The sequence below is a fragment of the Heteronotia binoei genome, chromosome 10 (genome assembly GCF_032191835.1).
Source record: "Heteronotia binoei isolate CCM8104 ecotype False Entrance Well chromosome 10, APGP_CSIRO_Hbin_v1, whole genome shotgun sequence".
Classification (NCBI taxonomy): Eukaryota; Metazoa; Chordata; class Lepidosauria; order Squamata; family Gekkonidae; genus Heteronotia; species Heteronotia binoei.
The window spans coordinates 43,139,195-43,154,574 of record NC_083232.1 but is presented as its reverse complement, the minus strand read 5'-3'; the positions used below and the strand labels follow the sequence as shown (position 1 = coordinate 43,154,574).

General features: G+C 40.0%; 1 protein-coding gene across 1 annotated transcript in view; it reads left to right on the top strand.

The window, feature by feature from the left end:
- The window catches only part of HEPACAM2 (HEPACAM family member 2), a 47,160-nt gene extending 31,780 nt beyond the window's left edge, over positions 1-15,380 (top strand). Inside the window, exons 5-10 of the mRNA XM_060247696.1 lie at positions 12,510-12,635; positions 12,720-12,744; positions 12,843-12,880; positions 13,907-13,980; positions 14,400-14,506; positions 15,270-15,380. Of these exons, the coding sequence (XP_060103679.1) occupies positions 12,510-12,635; positions 12,720-12,744; positions 12,843-12,880; positions 13,907-13,980; positions 14,400-14,506; positions 15,270-15,279 (380 nt within the window). The 3' untranslated portion in view covers positions 15,280-15,380. The remainder of the gene's footprint in view (positions 1-12,509; positions 12,636-12,719; positions 12,745-12,842; positions 12,881-13,906; positions 13,981-14,399; positions 14,507-15,269) is intronic.

Here is a 15,380-nt window from a genome sequence, read left to right as displayed (position 1 = left end):
AGTTTAAGCAACTAGAGCTGATAGACAGAGTGCCTGAAGAACTATGGACAGAGGTTCATGACATTGTACAGAAGGCAGCAATCAGCACCATCCCAAAGAAAAAGAAATGCAAGAAAGCAAAGTGGCTGTCTGTTGGGGCTTTACAAATAGCTGAGGAAAGAGGGAAAGTTAGGCAAAAGTAAAATGAAAAATTCACCCAACTGAATGCAGATTTTCAGAGAACAGCAAGGAGAGATAAGGAGGTCTTCCTGAAGGAACAATGCAAAGCAACAGAGGAAAATAATAGAATGGGAAAGACAAGAGGAGAAACCAAGGGAACATTTTTTGCAAAGATGGCCATGATAAAGGAAAAAAACGGTAGGGACCTAACAGAAGCAGAAGAGAATAGGAAGAGGTGGCAAGAATATACAGAAGAATGATACAAGAAGGATCTCGGTGTCCTTGACAACCATGACAGTGAAATCGCTGACCTTGAGCCAGATCCTGGAGTGTGAAGTCAAATGGGCTTTTGAAAGCATTACGAACAACAAAGCAAGCGGAGATGACGGTATCCCAGTAGAGCTATTCACAGTCCTAAAAGAAGATGCTGTTAAAGTGATGCACACATTATGTCAACAAATAGTGGCCACAGGATTGGAAAAGGTCAATTTATATTCCAATCCCAAAGAAGGGTAATGCCAAAGAATGTTCAAACTATCGCACCATTGCACTCATTTCACATGCCAGCAAGGTCATGTTAAAGATCCTACAAGCTAGGCTTCAGCAGTATGTAGATCGGGAACTACCAGAAGTTCAAGCTGGGTTTCAGAGAGGTAGAGGAACTAGAGATCAAATTGCCAACATTCAATGGATTATGAAGAAAGCATGGGAGTATCAGAAAAACATCTATTTCTGTTTCATTGACTATGCTAAAGTCTTTGATTGTGTGGATCGCAACAAACTGTGGCAAGTCCTTAAAGAGATGGGAGTACCAGACCACCTCACATGTCTCTTGAGAAACCTGTATAAAGGTAAAGAAGCAACAGTTGGCCTAGATGAAGCAGAAGCCAGAATTAAGATTGCCGGGAAAAACATCAACAACCTCAGATATGCAGATGATATCACTCTAATGGCAGAAAGTGAGGACCTAAAGAACCTCTTGTTGAGGCTGAAAGAGGAGGGCACAAAAGTAGGCTTGAAACTCAACATCAAAAAAACTAAGATCATGGCACCCGGCCCCATCACTCCTTGGCAAATAGAAGGAGAAGACATGGAAGTAGTGACAGACTTCACATTTCTGGGTTCCAGGATCACTGTGGATGATAACTGTAGCCATGAAATTAAAAGATGTTTGCTCCTTGGGAGGGCAGCTATGGTGAACCTGGGCAGTATAATAAAAAGTAGAGACATCACCCTGCCAACAAAAATCCGTATAGTCAAAGCAATGGTATTCCCAGTAGTTATGTATGGCTGTGAGAGCTGGACCATAAGGAAGGCCGAGTGCAGAAGAATAGATGCTTTTGAGATGTGGTGCTGGAGAAGAATCTTGAGAGTCTTTTGGACTGCAAGAAGATCAAATCAGTCAGTCCTAAGGGAAATCAACCCAGACTGTTCCTTGGAAGGTCAGATGCTGAAACTGAAGCTCAAATACTTTGGGCACCAAATGAGAAGGGAGCACTCACTGGAGAAGATCTTGATGCTGGGAAAGACAGAAGGCAGAAGAAGAAGGGGATGGCAAAAGATTAGATGGCTGGACAGCATTACTGATGTAACAAACACGAATTTGAGCAGACTTCAGAGGATGGTGGAAGACAGGAGGGCCTGGCGTGACTTTGTCCATGGGGTTGCAAAGTGTCGGACTCAACTGTGTGACTGAACAACAACAAAAATGACTGCTCTATATATTTAATCAAAATAGGTTTAATTAGATGAAAGGAAAGGATGGGTCCAGCCAGCTTTTTCACACAATCTAACCCACTTCACCCCCATACTCTACACCCCTCCCCCCCATCAAACAAGGTTTTTGTACATTCAAGTACCATGATTCTCAACATTGCCTTTTGCAGTGATCAGAAAGGATTCTTTCCCTTTTACCAACAGAAAAGATGGCTGGATCCAAGCACATGTCTAAGGCAGCTCAGGGCTGCATAGCTACCATAACAGTGATAGGCCTGGTGTACATTAGAACCAACACAGATCAGGCCATAATTGGGGCTTACTAAACTGCCACCAATGGGTGGCACCCTTCAACAAACCACAGAAGAAAAAGCTTATGATTGATAACCTTTCTGGGAAAGCTATATTCAACAAGAATTCAGTATTAGGAGGCTGAGATGAAATTATTATTTAAATCTATTCTTCACTTTTGTGCAAAATGCAAATAATATCCTTATGCAGTATATACAATTTACACCTAGATATGTTGACACTAGTTCATTCGCCTGAGTTTATTCATTCAAATTTGTAAGGGCTTTTCTCTTTTTCCAAAACTTTTGCTGTCCTATAGCAGAAAAAGATTTCAAATAAAATAAATGAAAAAAATCATGAAACACAGGCCAGCTGCAAAGTTTTGACCTTCAGATGTTTTAGAAACTATGACTAATTATGGTACTGGTTTCTACGATAATATTAGCGTGTTTGCAAATGGAAGCAACAATTCATAGGTTCTTATCTTGCAAAGCAGGACCTTAATTGACAAGAGAGTCAGTCATAAATATGAAATGTAATGAAAGATAACAGATCATTCCCATGGCTGCCTGTGCTCTAGAGAAACAGCCCAAGATGCTGATGTCATGGTACAAATAGCATATTAGCAAAAACACCAGTGACAATCAGTCAAGAACTGTAGAATGTATGAATAAAGCCACTATGAGGAAAGGAGGTACATAAATAGTTTAATACTAAATATCTAGTTGGATATTTATAATATCTATATCTATAATCAGAAGAGTTTTAAAAAACAGAATTGTTAGCTAATTTATGATAATTCCAGATGGGTAGTTGTTAGTCTGATAATTCCAGATGGATAGTTAGTTAGCAGAAGAGAGTGACAAGTGGCATTTTAAAGACTAAAAAAAGTTTATTCAAAACAAGTTCCAATCCAAAGAATCCAAAGTGAACTGATTACTTTTTGGAATGGATCTTGTCTTGAACTAGTCACTCTTTGTAACATCCCACTTCATTTCTGTTGCATGATGGATTTACACTCAGTGCATCTGATGAAGGGATCTCTAATGCTAAAACATATCATATCTATCTATCTGTATGTCCGTCCGTCTGTATGTCTGTCTGTCATCATCTATGTAGATATAGATAGATATAGATATCTACTATGATATTGGCACTTCCCGGCTCTCCCATTGACTGTGGTGTGCACTCCATCAACCATTGATGCGTCAAGCATCACTTAAGTGCACTTGTGTGGCATTGATTGACTCCACTTTCCCCCACTCACTGCTGGCCCCAGGACAGACAAGGATTGGGCTACTGGGGAACCTGCTAGACAACCAGCCTTGCTTCTCTCAGTAAAAAACCAACCAAGCTTGATTCTGTCAGCAAAAGTTGGGGATAGGAGGCCCTTTCCAGGCATTTATTTATTTATTTATTTGCCTTTGAGGGAGAACTCATTGGGCCCAGTCCTAACTAGGGCTGCCAGTTCCAGGTTGGTGGGAAATTCCTGGAGATTTTGTGGTGGAGTTTGAGGAGGGCAGGGTTTGGGGAGGGAAGAGGCTCAACTGAATATAATGCCATAGAATCCAGCATCCAAAGCAGTTATTTTATCCAGGCAGAGAGATCTGTTGTCTGGAGTTCAGTTGTGATAACAGGAGATCTTTAGCCTCTACCTGGAGGTTAGCCACCGCAGGCCTGGCTGCTTGCTATAGCAGCAGCCAACCAGCCATTTCCTCCTGGGGAACTATTGTTTTCAATCTCCAGGTAAGGGCTGAAAATCACTCAGAACTTCAACTGCTCTCCAGATGGCAGAGATAAACTCCCCTGGATAAAATGGCTGCTTTGCAGGGTAGACTCTATGTCATTATACCCTGCTGAGGTCACTTCCCTCCTGCTTTGGTCCACACTGTGATTTCAGACCAATCAAAGACTTTCAGCCTAACATACCTCACAAGGTAGTTGTGCAGATCAAAAGGGGGGAATTATGTAAACCACTTTGGTTCACACTATGGAGAAAATTGTACTTTTCCTAAGTAGAGGCTGCAGGGAGGTGAGGGGAGATGGAAAGCTGAAGTCCAATCAATTCCCCTGCAGAAAATGGCCCCCTTGAGTGGGTGGGAAAGCAGCAAGGGTGGGAGGGCAGTCTCTCAGAACCTCTTTCTTGAGTCCATTGTATTTTTCCCCACAACAGGCCTTATTCCTAGTTCTAGAATATATGTTGTTAGTCTTTTAGGTACCACTGAACTCCTTTTATGTTTCATCTGTGGAACTCTGTCATGGATTCAGATGTTAAGGAACCTCATGATAGCTATTTAAGAATGATTAAATACAATGAATAAAATGTGGCAACCTGACGCTGCCACCACTCTGGAATTAGGGTCCCTTTGGAAAGCTCAGAGTTCCCTCTCAAGCCCTTCAGATCCCTTCCTTTGGCCAAGAAAATAGGCGTGTAACCAGGCAGAGTAATAACAAAATGGTTTATTTAAAACAGGAAATCAATAAATGGTAAGTGAACAGATAAGGTGTTTTAAACTAAAGTAACATGGGTGAAGGAAAATAAACTTAAAGCCCCTAACGCGAGTAAACTTAACTGTCCTACTCTATTAGGCCCCAGGCCTCGGCCTGCTCACTCTCTCCCTCAGAGTGAGAGTCCTCCTCCTGAACAGCAGCCTTCCTTCCTGCTTGACCTCTCAGGAGAAAAAGAACAGTGTCTGAGAGAGTTTTTAAACAGTTCCCCTCACAGCCTACTTGGATGCTGATTGGCTGAAACTAGCGCCAAGGTTTCTGGAGATTGTAGGCTGTCTCTTCCTACTGTGACACAGGCTTCACAAGCTCCCTAGGCCCACTAGGCCTCTGTCTCACAGCACAGCACAGATCATGACAGTACCACTGAACTCCTCTTATATCTCATCTGTGGAACTCTGTTATGGATTCAGATGATAAGGAATCTCATTATAGCTATTTAAGAATTATTAAATACAATTAATGATTAAAATGTGACATTTGATTCATGGAGGAGAAGTCTATCAATGACTACTAGCCATGGTGACTAAAGGGAACCTCCATATTCAGAGGCAGCACACTTCTGAATACCAGTGCCAGAAGACAACATCAGGAAAGACCCTGGCTTCCATGCTCTGTTGCTGCCCCTCCAGAGGAACTGGTTGGTCACTGTGTGAGACAGGGTGCTGGCCTAGATGGACAACTGGTCTGAACTATCAGGGCTCTTATCACACATTACTGGTAGAACATGTAGACCTCATCATATATTATTGGTAGAACATGTAAATGACTAGAAATCATCTACCTTCAATCATGCAGTTAATCTCTATAATACAGTCCCTCTGTCATAGCATCTGAGAAATTCCAGAAGCTAAAATTGTCATTGAAGACTCTTCTCTGGTAATGTCTACATTCATACATTACTTGAGAGAAAGCCTTTCGGTATTTGTGCCCCATCTATGAAATTATCTTTCATGGGATGTCAGCTTGTTTGCATATGAGAACAGGGAATTTTTTCACAGTGAGATAGATCAGCTAGTTAGCCCTTTGCCTCATGCCCTTCAGTCACACCCAAAGGACATGCCCATTTCCCCATCTAGAATTGATGTGCATCTGTAAACAGAAAGCAGATGTGTATGTAAATTGTATATTGCTTTGTTTCATTTGACAGTTGATATCTGGATACCACCTGTCCTACGATCACAGTGATACTACAGGCAGTGCCAAAAATGGAAACAGTGAACTTTATCTATGCCCTAAGCTTGCACAGTTACCAAGAACATTTACTCAGATTCATTTGCAACTTTGCCAAACCATGAATATGACTGATCTCTCCCATATTTACACTTGGTGAGATATCAGTTATATATTAAATTTAAGATGGATACTTCTGGAGGCAAATATAATTTGAACTGGTGGTTTGAAAAGGGTCTAGTAACACTGCAAAAGTTACCAGTTTTGAAGTGCGCAGAGACATAGCAGACTGGATAGCCCTAATTAATCCAGTCTCGCCAGATCTTGGAAACCAAGTGGAGTCAGTCATGCTTAGTACTTGGATGGAAGACCACAAAGGAAGACCAGGGTTGCTATGCAGAGGAAGGCAATGACAAACCTTCTCTGCTCATCTCTTGGCTTAAAAACCTCATGGTTCTGCGATTGCCATGAGCAGATTGCAATTTGACAGCACACAATTATTATGAGACACACAGATGATAAAAACAGCCGTTGATGTGCTCTGGAAGTGTACTAATTACATTATTGACAAGCATTTATATTCCTCTCCAACATCCATATTGTGGAACATTGGTTTAGCAGCTGACTTAGCAATGCACAGCATTGACTGGCTGGCAGTTGTGATGTCAACATATGTCTCCCATGCATTTTTACAATGTTTAAAACATTATTATGCACCGAGTCACTGAACAATTGTTAATTAAAGGCATATGTAGTGCTTCTATAAAAATTCGAGTAAGATCATCTAAATGAAATATCGTACAGGTAAGAGGGACAACCCTGACAATAATCTCTCTCTCTCTGTATCTTCACAAAAATAGTGATTATTTAAAGAAAAAGTGTCAGGGCCTCCTGCAAGTTCCCAGCAGGTCATAGCAGCTTGCCTTGACATCTGGTGGACTAGCAAATAGCAACACTGCACTAGTGAATCTATAAAGCATTACCTCTATGGCTTCCATATATGTGACTTCTTTTCCATCAGGACAAGACCATACTTGCTGTCTGTATTTCACATCTCCCCCTTCCTCCTCCTAAGGATGTTTTCTTCCAGCCAGTCCATTGAAGCACCTGTGCTAAATTAATCAGTGTGAAATTAATTGCATCATTGTAGCAGACTGGCTGCAGAAGGTCACAGTTATTTTCCTGCTATGCTTCTGGCTTCTCATTTCCAGAATAATGGCACATGTCCTCTGAACGGATTCAGGTCTCTTTAGCACCTGTTCTTTCCCATTTATGTATTAAATCCCACCTTTCTTCTGTGAACTCAAAATGGCACACATAAGTTCTTAGGTCCTGACCAAATCTTGCTTCACTTCAGCAAGGTTCCTGCATCATGTCCTTCCATTTTACTGAGGGCTCTAGGTTGCCAAGTTCGTATCCCATGGACTTTCTGTATTTCTTCCTTCCACAACTCATTTTCCTTTTGCTTTCCCCTCTTCATATCCACATAATTTATTTCCTACGCAATCCATCATGTCCCAAATGGCTGGAGATAGGAGAATCTCTCTCATCTTCTCCCATATGAACCTACCAGTTTTTAAGATCATCTTAATAAAGGAACTGAGGGCCAGATTTGGGTATTATTTATCTTGGCCTTCATATACCTCCTTTTCACTTTAAGAAAAGTGTTTACAGATTAATAAATATATATATATAAATATAAGAAAATTAGAAAAGCACTTAAAAGTTGTATATTTTAACACAGAATTAACACCAGGGCAAGAACTTACTTTAAAAGGCCTTCAAATTTTTATCATATTTTTTTTAGTCTTTAGTTTATGTTAAACAGACCACAATATGGGGGTTAAATGCAATTTCAGGGACAGGAAGTTCTAAAGATTAGAGATGACTGTCAAGAAAGCCCTAATGCGAGTCCCCACCAAAAACATTTCCATGATGGTAGGTTCCTGCAGCAAAGCCTCCTTGGACAATCTCCAATACCATCTCTTTTGAAGGATGGATGGGATTGTGTGATTTTGGGGTTTTTAGATTTTATGCAAATCAAAAACAATTTATGTATACAAAAAGGCAGAAATATACACTTTTTTAAAACATTAAGCAAATGCTTAAGAGTTGCATGCTACCATGGATACTTCCTCCAACCAGGGTCAACCTAAGGAGAGCCAGTTTGGTGTAGTGGTTAAGTGTGCGGACTCTTATCTGGGAGAACCGGGTTTGATTCCCCACTCCTCCACTTGCACCTGCTGGAATGGCCTTGGGTCAGCCATAGCTCTGGCAGAAGTTGTCCTTGAAAGGGCAGCTGCTGTGAGAGCCCTCTCCAGCCCCACCCACCTCACAGGGTGTTTGTTGTGGGGGAGGAAGGTAAAGGAGATTGTGAGCCGCTCTGAGACTCTTCGGAGTGGAGGGCGGGATATAAATCCAATATCTTCTTCTTCTTCTAGACTGTCTGGCACCCTAGGCAAGGCTAACTTCTGGTATCCCTCCCCACCCCGCTGGCATTGATAATGTCACCAAGTCATCAGGACCAGATCTACATGTTTTTTGAGGGGGGGGGGCAAAATTAAAAAATGACGCCCCCTTATGGGGCCATTCTATCTTATGGTCACATAGAATACAATGGACTTCATAACTAATTTGGTGCCCCTCCTCCATCAGTGCCCGGGGCAAGCAACCCCCTCTGCCCCCCTTAGATGCGGCCCTGCAAGTCACATGGCACCCCTAGAAGGCTGGCACCATAGGTAATCACCTGATTTGCTTAGTGGCAGGGCTGGCCCTCCCTCCAACACCCTATAAAGTATTTCTGCTGAAGGAAAATTCCTTGCAATTGGCTGAGCAGAGTGGTAGTGGTGGTAGAATTCAACTCCTTGAGTCCTGCACCATAAGCATCTTGTACTTGCACCTTGTTACTAGGAACTTTCTTGAAACAAAGCTAGTAGTACTGAAAGCAATGTATTGAGCACCCTCTGGTGGTCATGTGCAGCCACCAGTTCAGAATAATAGAAGACCTGTCAGAATTATAGAACAAAGTAGGAGGCCAGTAGCACCTGTAAGACCAACAAAGTTTGATTCAGAATGTAAGCTTTTGTATGCAGAATTATGACAGCTACAGGAGCTTTTACAACACCCCCTTCAAAAAAAACCCCAAAGAATCACAGGTTTCTAGCAAATATCCTGATTGTATAAAAACATAAGGTGATTTGCCCTGGCTAAACTGACAATGGTACATTTGCATTTCTGATTTAAACCCCAATGCAGATGAATTCCACATAGATCCTATGAAATTATATTAAACTGGTGGTTTAATATTGCCAAAGAAGGCAAAGAAGGTCTTCTTCTTAAAGTATGTGCTTCCCTATATTTGACAACATAGGCATAGCTCTATCTACTTGAATTAGTGCTGACTGACAGTACCAGCCCGATCTTGTGCAAAGTAAGGTGCATCTAAAGAAGCCAAAGTGTCTGCAGAATCAAGCTACATCAGCCACCCAGTGTTGCTCAAATTCTGTACATGAATGGCTATAACTATAATCCTTTGCTTGAATGAAAGCAACAGAAAGGGAAGAACACTAAATATTTGTTGCTGCAAACTTTGTCAAATGACTCACCCAGCAGACTGATATGTGGTACCAACAACCTTTACCTAACACAGTGCAATTTTTACAACAGCCCATCTCAAAATGGTTGTAGCACCAGGTTTCAGTGACCTACTAATGTTTACCGTAACCACTTTCATTCATGTACCAATTTGTGAAACCCTTTGGTTCCTTCTTGCAGACACTCTTGAACCACTCTGTGGACAGATCAGTAAAGACAGGGGGTTTTTTCCGGGGGAACATGATGGAAAAGAGTTCCAGAACCTCTTTGTGGAAACAAAATTCTCAAAAAAAAATACTTAGACATTCATGAGGGGCACCCATGTGTTTCTCCTTCATTTCCCTCTTTGTTTAAAGAATTTTATTAATAACATATGGTAACATTATCCATTAATAACTTTTTTATCTTCCCCATATGCTATTTTCTAAATCCCCCTCCCCCCGTTACTTGACTCCCACTGATGTTATAAACTTAAAATGTTAACACTTAAAGGTACCCTTAAACCATATGAACCATATAAACCTATATTCATGTTCTTCTTTTTTCTAATACTTAATCATTATTAAAAAATTGTCCAATTTCCTTTTATTTACCATTGTTTTTCTACATAACCTCTAAACTTTTTCCACTCCTTTCTATAAACTTCCAAGTCATAGTCTCTTAAGATTCTTGTTAGTTTATCCATCTCACTCCATGTTATTACTTTTGTAATCCAATCCCATTTTTCTGGTATTTTTTCTTGCTTCCATAACTGCTCATACAATGGCCTAGCCGCTGAAAGCAAGTACCAAATCAAAGTTCTATCTTCTTTTGGAAATGTTTCCATTTGTAATCCCAACAGAAATGTTTCTGCTACTTTCTTAAATTCATATCCCAAGATCTTAGAAATTTCTTGTTGAATCATCTGCCAATACTTTTTTGCTCTTTCACAAGTCCACCACATATGGTAGAAAGAACCGTCATGTTTTTTACATTTCCAACATCTATCTGGCATCTTATTGTTCATCCTTGCCAACTTTTTAGGGGTCATATACCATCTGTACATCATTTTAAAACAGTTCTCTTTAATACTCTGACATGCTGAAAGTTTCATAGAGTTCTTCCAAAGATATTCCCATGTATCCATCTGTATTTCTTTATTTACATTGATTGCCCATTTAATCATTTGAGATTTTACTACTTCATCTTCCGTAGACCATTTTAAGAGTAACATATATTTTGGAAATTAATTTTTCATTATCTCCAAGCAGAACTTTCTCCATTTCTGTTTGCTCTCATCTTATTCCTTCAGCTTTAATATCATTTTCCACCAGGCTCTTTATTTGTTGCATTTGAAACCAATCATATTTGTTATTCAACTTCTCTGCGGATTTCAATTCTATTTTACCACTTTGTATTTTTAATAGTTGATTGTATGACAACCCTCTTTCTTCATCCGTCTTAGCTGTTATTTTTATCACTTCTTCTGGCACTATCCATAATGGCTTTCTCTCATCACCATGATTGCTTCTTATACTTCATCCATGTATTTAACAGATTATTTCTTATACAATGGTGAAAGAAAAAAACATCCATTTTTTTCACTTCTTCATTTCCCTCTTGAGGGTTCCAGAGAAAAAGCCCTGAGTAAAATAATTAAATACATAATTATTTTATTATTTTAATTAATTAAATATTTGTCAAGAGCTAGGTACAGCCAGAGTGTCAGTCCAAAGTCAGGGTTCCTGAAGAAAGGCAAAGCAGAATCATTCTGTCCAGAGTTCTACAGAAGAACAAGCAGGTCCAAAGGTCACTGGAGCAAAGCCAAGTCAGACGCTGTGGTTGCAGAGACAACTAGCTATCTACTTCTTGCTTCCACATCTAGCCTCCCTTGTCTAGCTTTTATAGACATCTGCTGGAAGGTCTTTCTTGCAGCCAACTGCTTGGGAGTAACCCTGCAACTATTCATCATTAGCAAGTAGCTGGCATCAGACCAGGAGACAATGTGCTTTGTCTTCTTTCCTGGAGCTCCGTTCTAAGCCTTTGTCTCTGGTGTTCAAAGGGTGTGGGTGAAACTGGAGGACTGGTAACGGCCATCAGGGTTTAATCTGTTAGAACAAGGCTGGAAGATTCTGGTGGCTCTGCATCAGCTATCCACCGTGAACTCTGACAAGCCTGCAGTTCATCTTCTTTCTTGCCAGCTTCTGTTGATTCAGAGCAGGACTCCTCTCCTGACTGACCCATGACATTATTTTTCTGTTCTGTAATAAATCAGTCATAGAAATGATCCACCTGAGATGTCTTTGAATCAGTGGGGAATGTTTTCCACTGGAGAAGTGCAGACATTGAACTAGCAGCAGTTCTAGGGGCATTTATGTACACTGCTTAAATCAGGGGTGTCAATCTCATTTGTTATGAAGGCCAGATCTGACGTAAATGAGACCTTGTTGGGCTGGGCCATGTGTCATAAAATGTAATGCCAGGTAGCGGAGACATAAGCTTTATAAAGGACAGAGATAAACACAAAGATTAAGAAAAAACTTAAAACATGCTTAAAACGCTAGCATTCTTGCAGTGTTTTATTTAACAGTCTCTGATAACTGACTCCTCTTGCTCTGAATTACTGCATCAAAAACTGGAGACAATGTCTGTATTGTAACAATATTGAGCATACTACAGCAGATATAGCTGTAGCACATAGCACAGAAAGCACTCTCCCTTCCCCTCCCCCGTCCTCCCCAAGGAAGAGCCTCAGCCGGTGGAGAAAATAGAGGCTTTTCTCTGTAGCTCCTGTGTGATTGAGCAAGCCTGACAAAGCAAGTTGTGATGCAGAAGGAAGCAAGATAGAGGGAGAAGGAAGCGGACAACAGTGAGTTGCTCACAGGCCTGATAGGAGCCTTCTGGAGGCCTGATCCAGCCCACAGGCCACATGTTTGACACCCCTGGCTTAAATAGTGGCATTGTTCACATTCTGAAGCACCTTTATGTGCAACATATAGGGCTTTGCATTATGTGCTCACTCACCTGAGTGTGGTCAAGTTCTCTCCACAAATCAAACATCAACCTTGTCTTCTTGTTCTTCCCTAACACAGGATCAGCAAAGATGACCCAAAAAGGAAAATATTTGTCTCCTCTAGCAATAATAACTGGAATTTCTGTATTTTTGATAGTATCAATGTGCCTTCTAATATTATGGAAAAGATTTCTGCCTTGTAAAGGTATGTTAAAATGAATATTCAATCACATTCACGATGTCTGTAATTACAGGAAAAAGTCATTCATACAATATCTTTTATTTCCAGCTATAGAGCAGAAGATGCAGAGCAGGTAGAAAAACTAAATAATAATTTCCTCACTAAACATATCATATTCCTTCTAATCTGGATCATGTGTATTAAATGTATGGATTTTTTATATATTTCTAGGTCTGAAACAAATTACAGAAAAGCACAAATCATTTCAGGTAATATGGAATAATTCACAAAGTAGATATAAACTCCTTAGATGCTGTTGGGGGAGGGATCATTCATGAAATATAAAATTGATCAAGAAGGAAGAAGTAGCAAAGTTGTGAAAATGTACCTAGGAATATATTCAAATATTGTGACTTCTCTGGTTTGACTAAAAAATACAGATCTCTTTTGCGGTTTCTACTCAGTTGGGATAAAAATCTACACTTCAGTTCATCAATTTCTTGGTCACAGATCTTCTTAACTTTGAAGATGGATGAATGCTAACCAGAGACAGGGCTGTTTCTGTGGTAGGGCATTAAGTTTGGACTTTGCTCCCCGCAACTGTTTGCCTGGTACCAATTTTCTGTGTATATACAACCTTGATAATCCAACATTTCCATTTGAATGTAGCAAACCTGAAAATGCATGTTCAGGTTTGCTACACATTGCTTCTTTCAACATAAAATGGAGACTGGGTGTATCAACAGGATTATGGTCAACACGCACTCCCATGATATATAGTTGCAGAACCAAAATAAGGTATCTGAGAAGGGCTATAATACACATTCTTTCTCATGTAACTTTAGCCTCTAGTTTTACTGTTAGGTTTTAATTCAGCAGGTATTGTTTAGATTTTTCTTTTCTGCTTTTAGAATAAACTGAGCCGCCCTGAGCCCGCCTTCTGGCGGGGGAGGGCGGGATATAAGAATAAAATTTGATTTGATTTGATTTGATAAATTTGCTTTACTTTTAATGCTGGATTTTTTGTGTGTTTTATTTGTGTTTTTGAATGATTTATTATTATCTGTCTTGAGTTGCGGGGGTTTAAAAGAGAAGAATATAAAAGAGAAAATTCATAGAATTTTCACCTCTCTCTTGAAGTGTTTCCATATTATGGTTATCTTTTGTACATCTTCAGTTTTTTCTCTTCTCAAGACTTCATACACTTACGAAGTATTTCAGTGGGACTAAAGTTTAGGTTGAACACCTTTGTCTATAACTAATATTTTTTCTTTGTACAAATATACATATTTTAGGACATGAGAATGCGCTAGATGATTTTGGAATATATGAATTTGTTGCATTTCCAGATCCTACAGGAGCTTCTAGGGTAGGTATTTTTACAAATATATACATTTTTAATCAAGTTACTGTTATTTCCTTCCATTTTCATATAATTAAATAGCAGTTATAATCTACATATTATAAAACAGATAGAAAACAAACCTTTAAAATGTCCAGAAATGGACACCATACATACTACTTAATATAGAAAGTAGTCATTTTAGCAACATTAAACCTGGCCTTTGTTTTCCTGTTTGTTTTGTTTTCACCCTCATTGTGATAACCACTTCCTAGATCTGGGATTCAGGCCACACTGAAAACCTGTAAAGCTTTTTACCTTCATTGAACAGGACTCAGCTTGTTCAAAAGAAGAATTACTGCAAAAGAACTTACAGTTTGTAGAGTGAAAATTAATTCGCAATCTGTTTTATACTCTTATTCCTGTTGCCTATTTTTCTCTTTTAGGTTTCCAGTCAGTCAGATTCTGGCTCTAATGGTCAGTTTCAGGATTTTCATGGTACAGTTTATGAAATTATTGGACAAATACCTGTACAGCACAATGATCAGCAGCAGTAAGTCAAAGAAACCTAATGTTTAAACAGGGCTCCACAAATTCTGGTTGCTAGTCATCGCTGTCAACAGTGCAAAGTTATTACTCAGATGGGAGGGACAGATAATGTCTAACACAAGAAGTTGAAAACTGCTTACAATTTAAAGGAAATATTTAATGCAAGGGGACTCCAGCAAGGGAGATGTGTATTGGCATGCAGTGTTTAGAATACTGGGCTGGGACTGGAAAAACCTGAATTCAAATCTCCCTTCAGAGCCAATCATTGCCTCTCGGCCTAACTTGCTCATGGGAGTTTTAGGAGAACAATGCAGATGAGAGGCTGCCCTGAGTTGCTTGGAATGAATTTACAGACATCATTTGTACCGTTTTTCTTTCCTATGGGGAAACAAAGTTGTACATAGTTCTCTTCCATTTTATCCTTGCAAAACCCCTGTGAAGTAGGTTAGTCTGAGAGTGTGTGTGTGTGGCCCAAGGACACCTAGCAACCTCCCATGGCACAGTGGGGATTTGAACCCGTGTCTCCCAGATCCTAGTCTGATGCTAGTACCCTACACCAGCTCTCTGGAAGAAGGCCAGGATAAAAATTAGAGAGATCCTGCTTCTCCTCCAAGAAGCTGCTGGTGCCATACATAATTCCCTGTTCCCCATACTAGAATGGATATGCCTTTGGAATTTGTTACTGAGTGCAGGAAAGAGTTTAAAAACACGCTACACACTTCTCTGGGTCAGGACTGTTGACTAAGTATGTGTTTCATTTGTTCCAGTTGTACATGAAGAGACAAAAGAAAGCATATTGATGACCTCTGTTTCTGGAGGTGAACAGGAGAAGCAACACCAGCTGGCACAGGAGTGAGACAAGCTATGCCACTTATAAT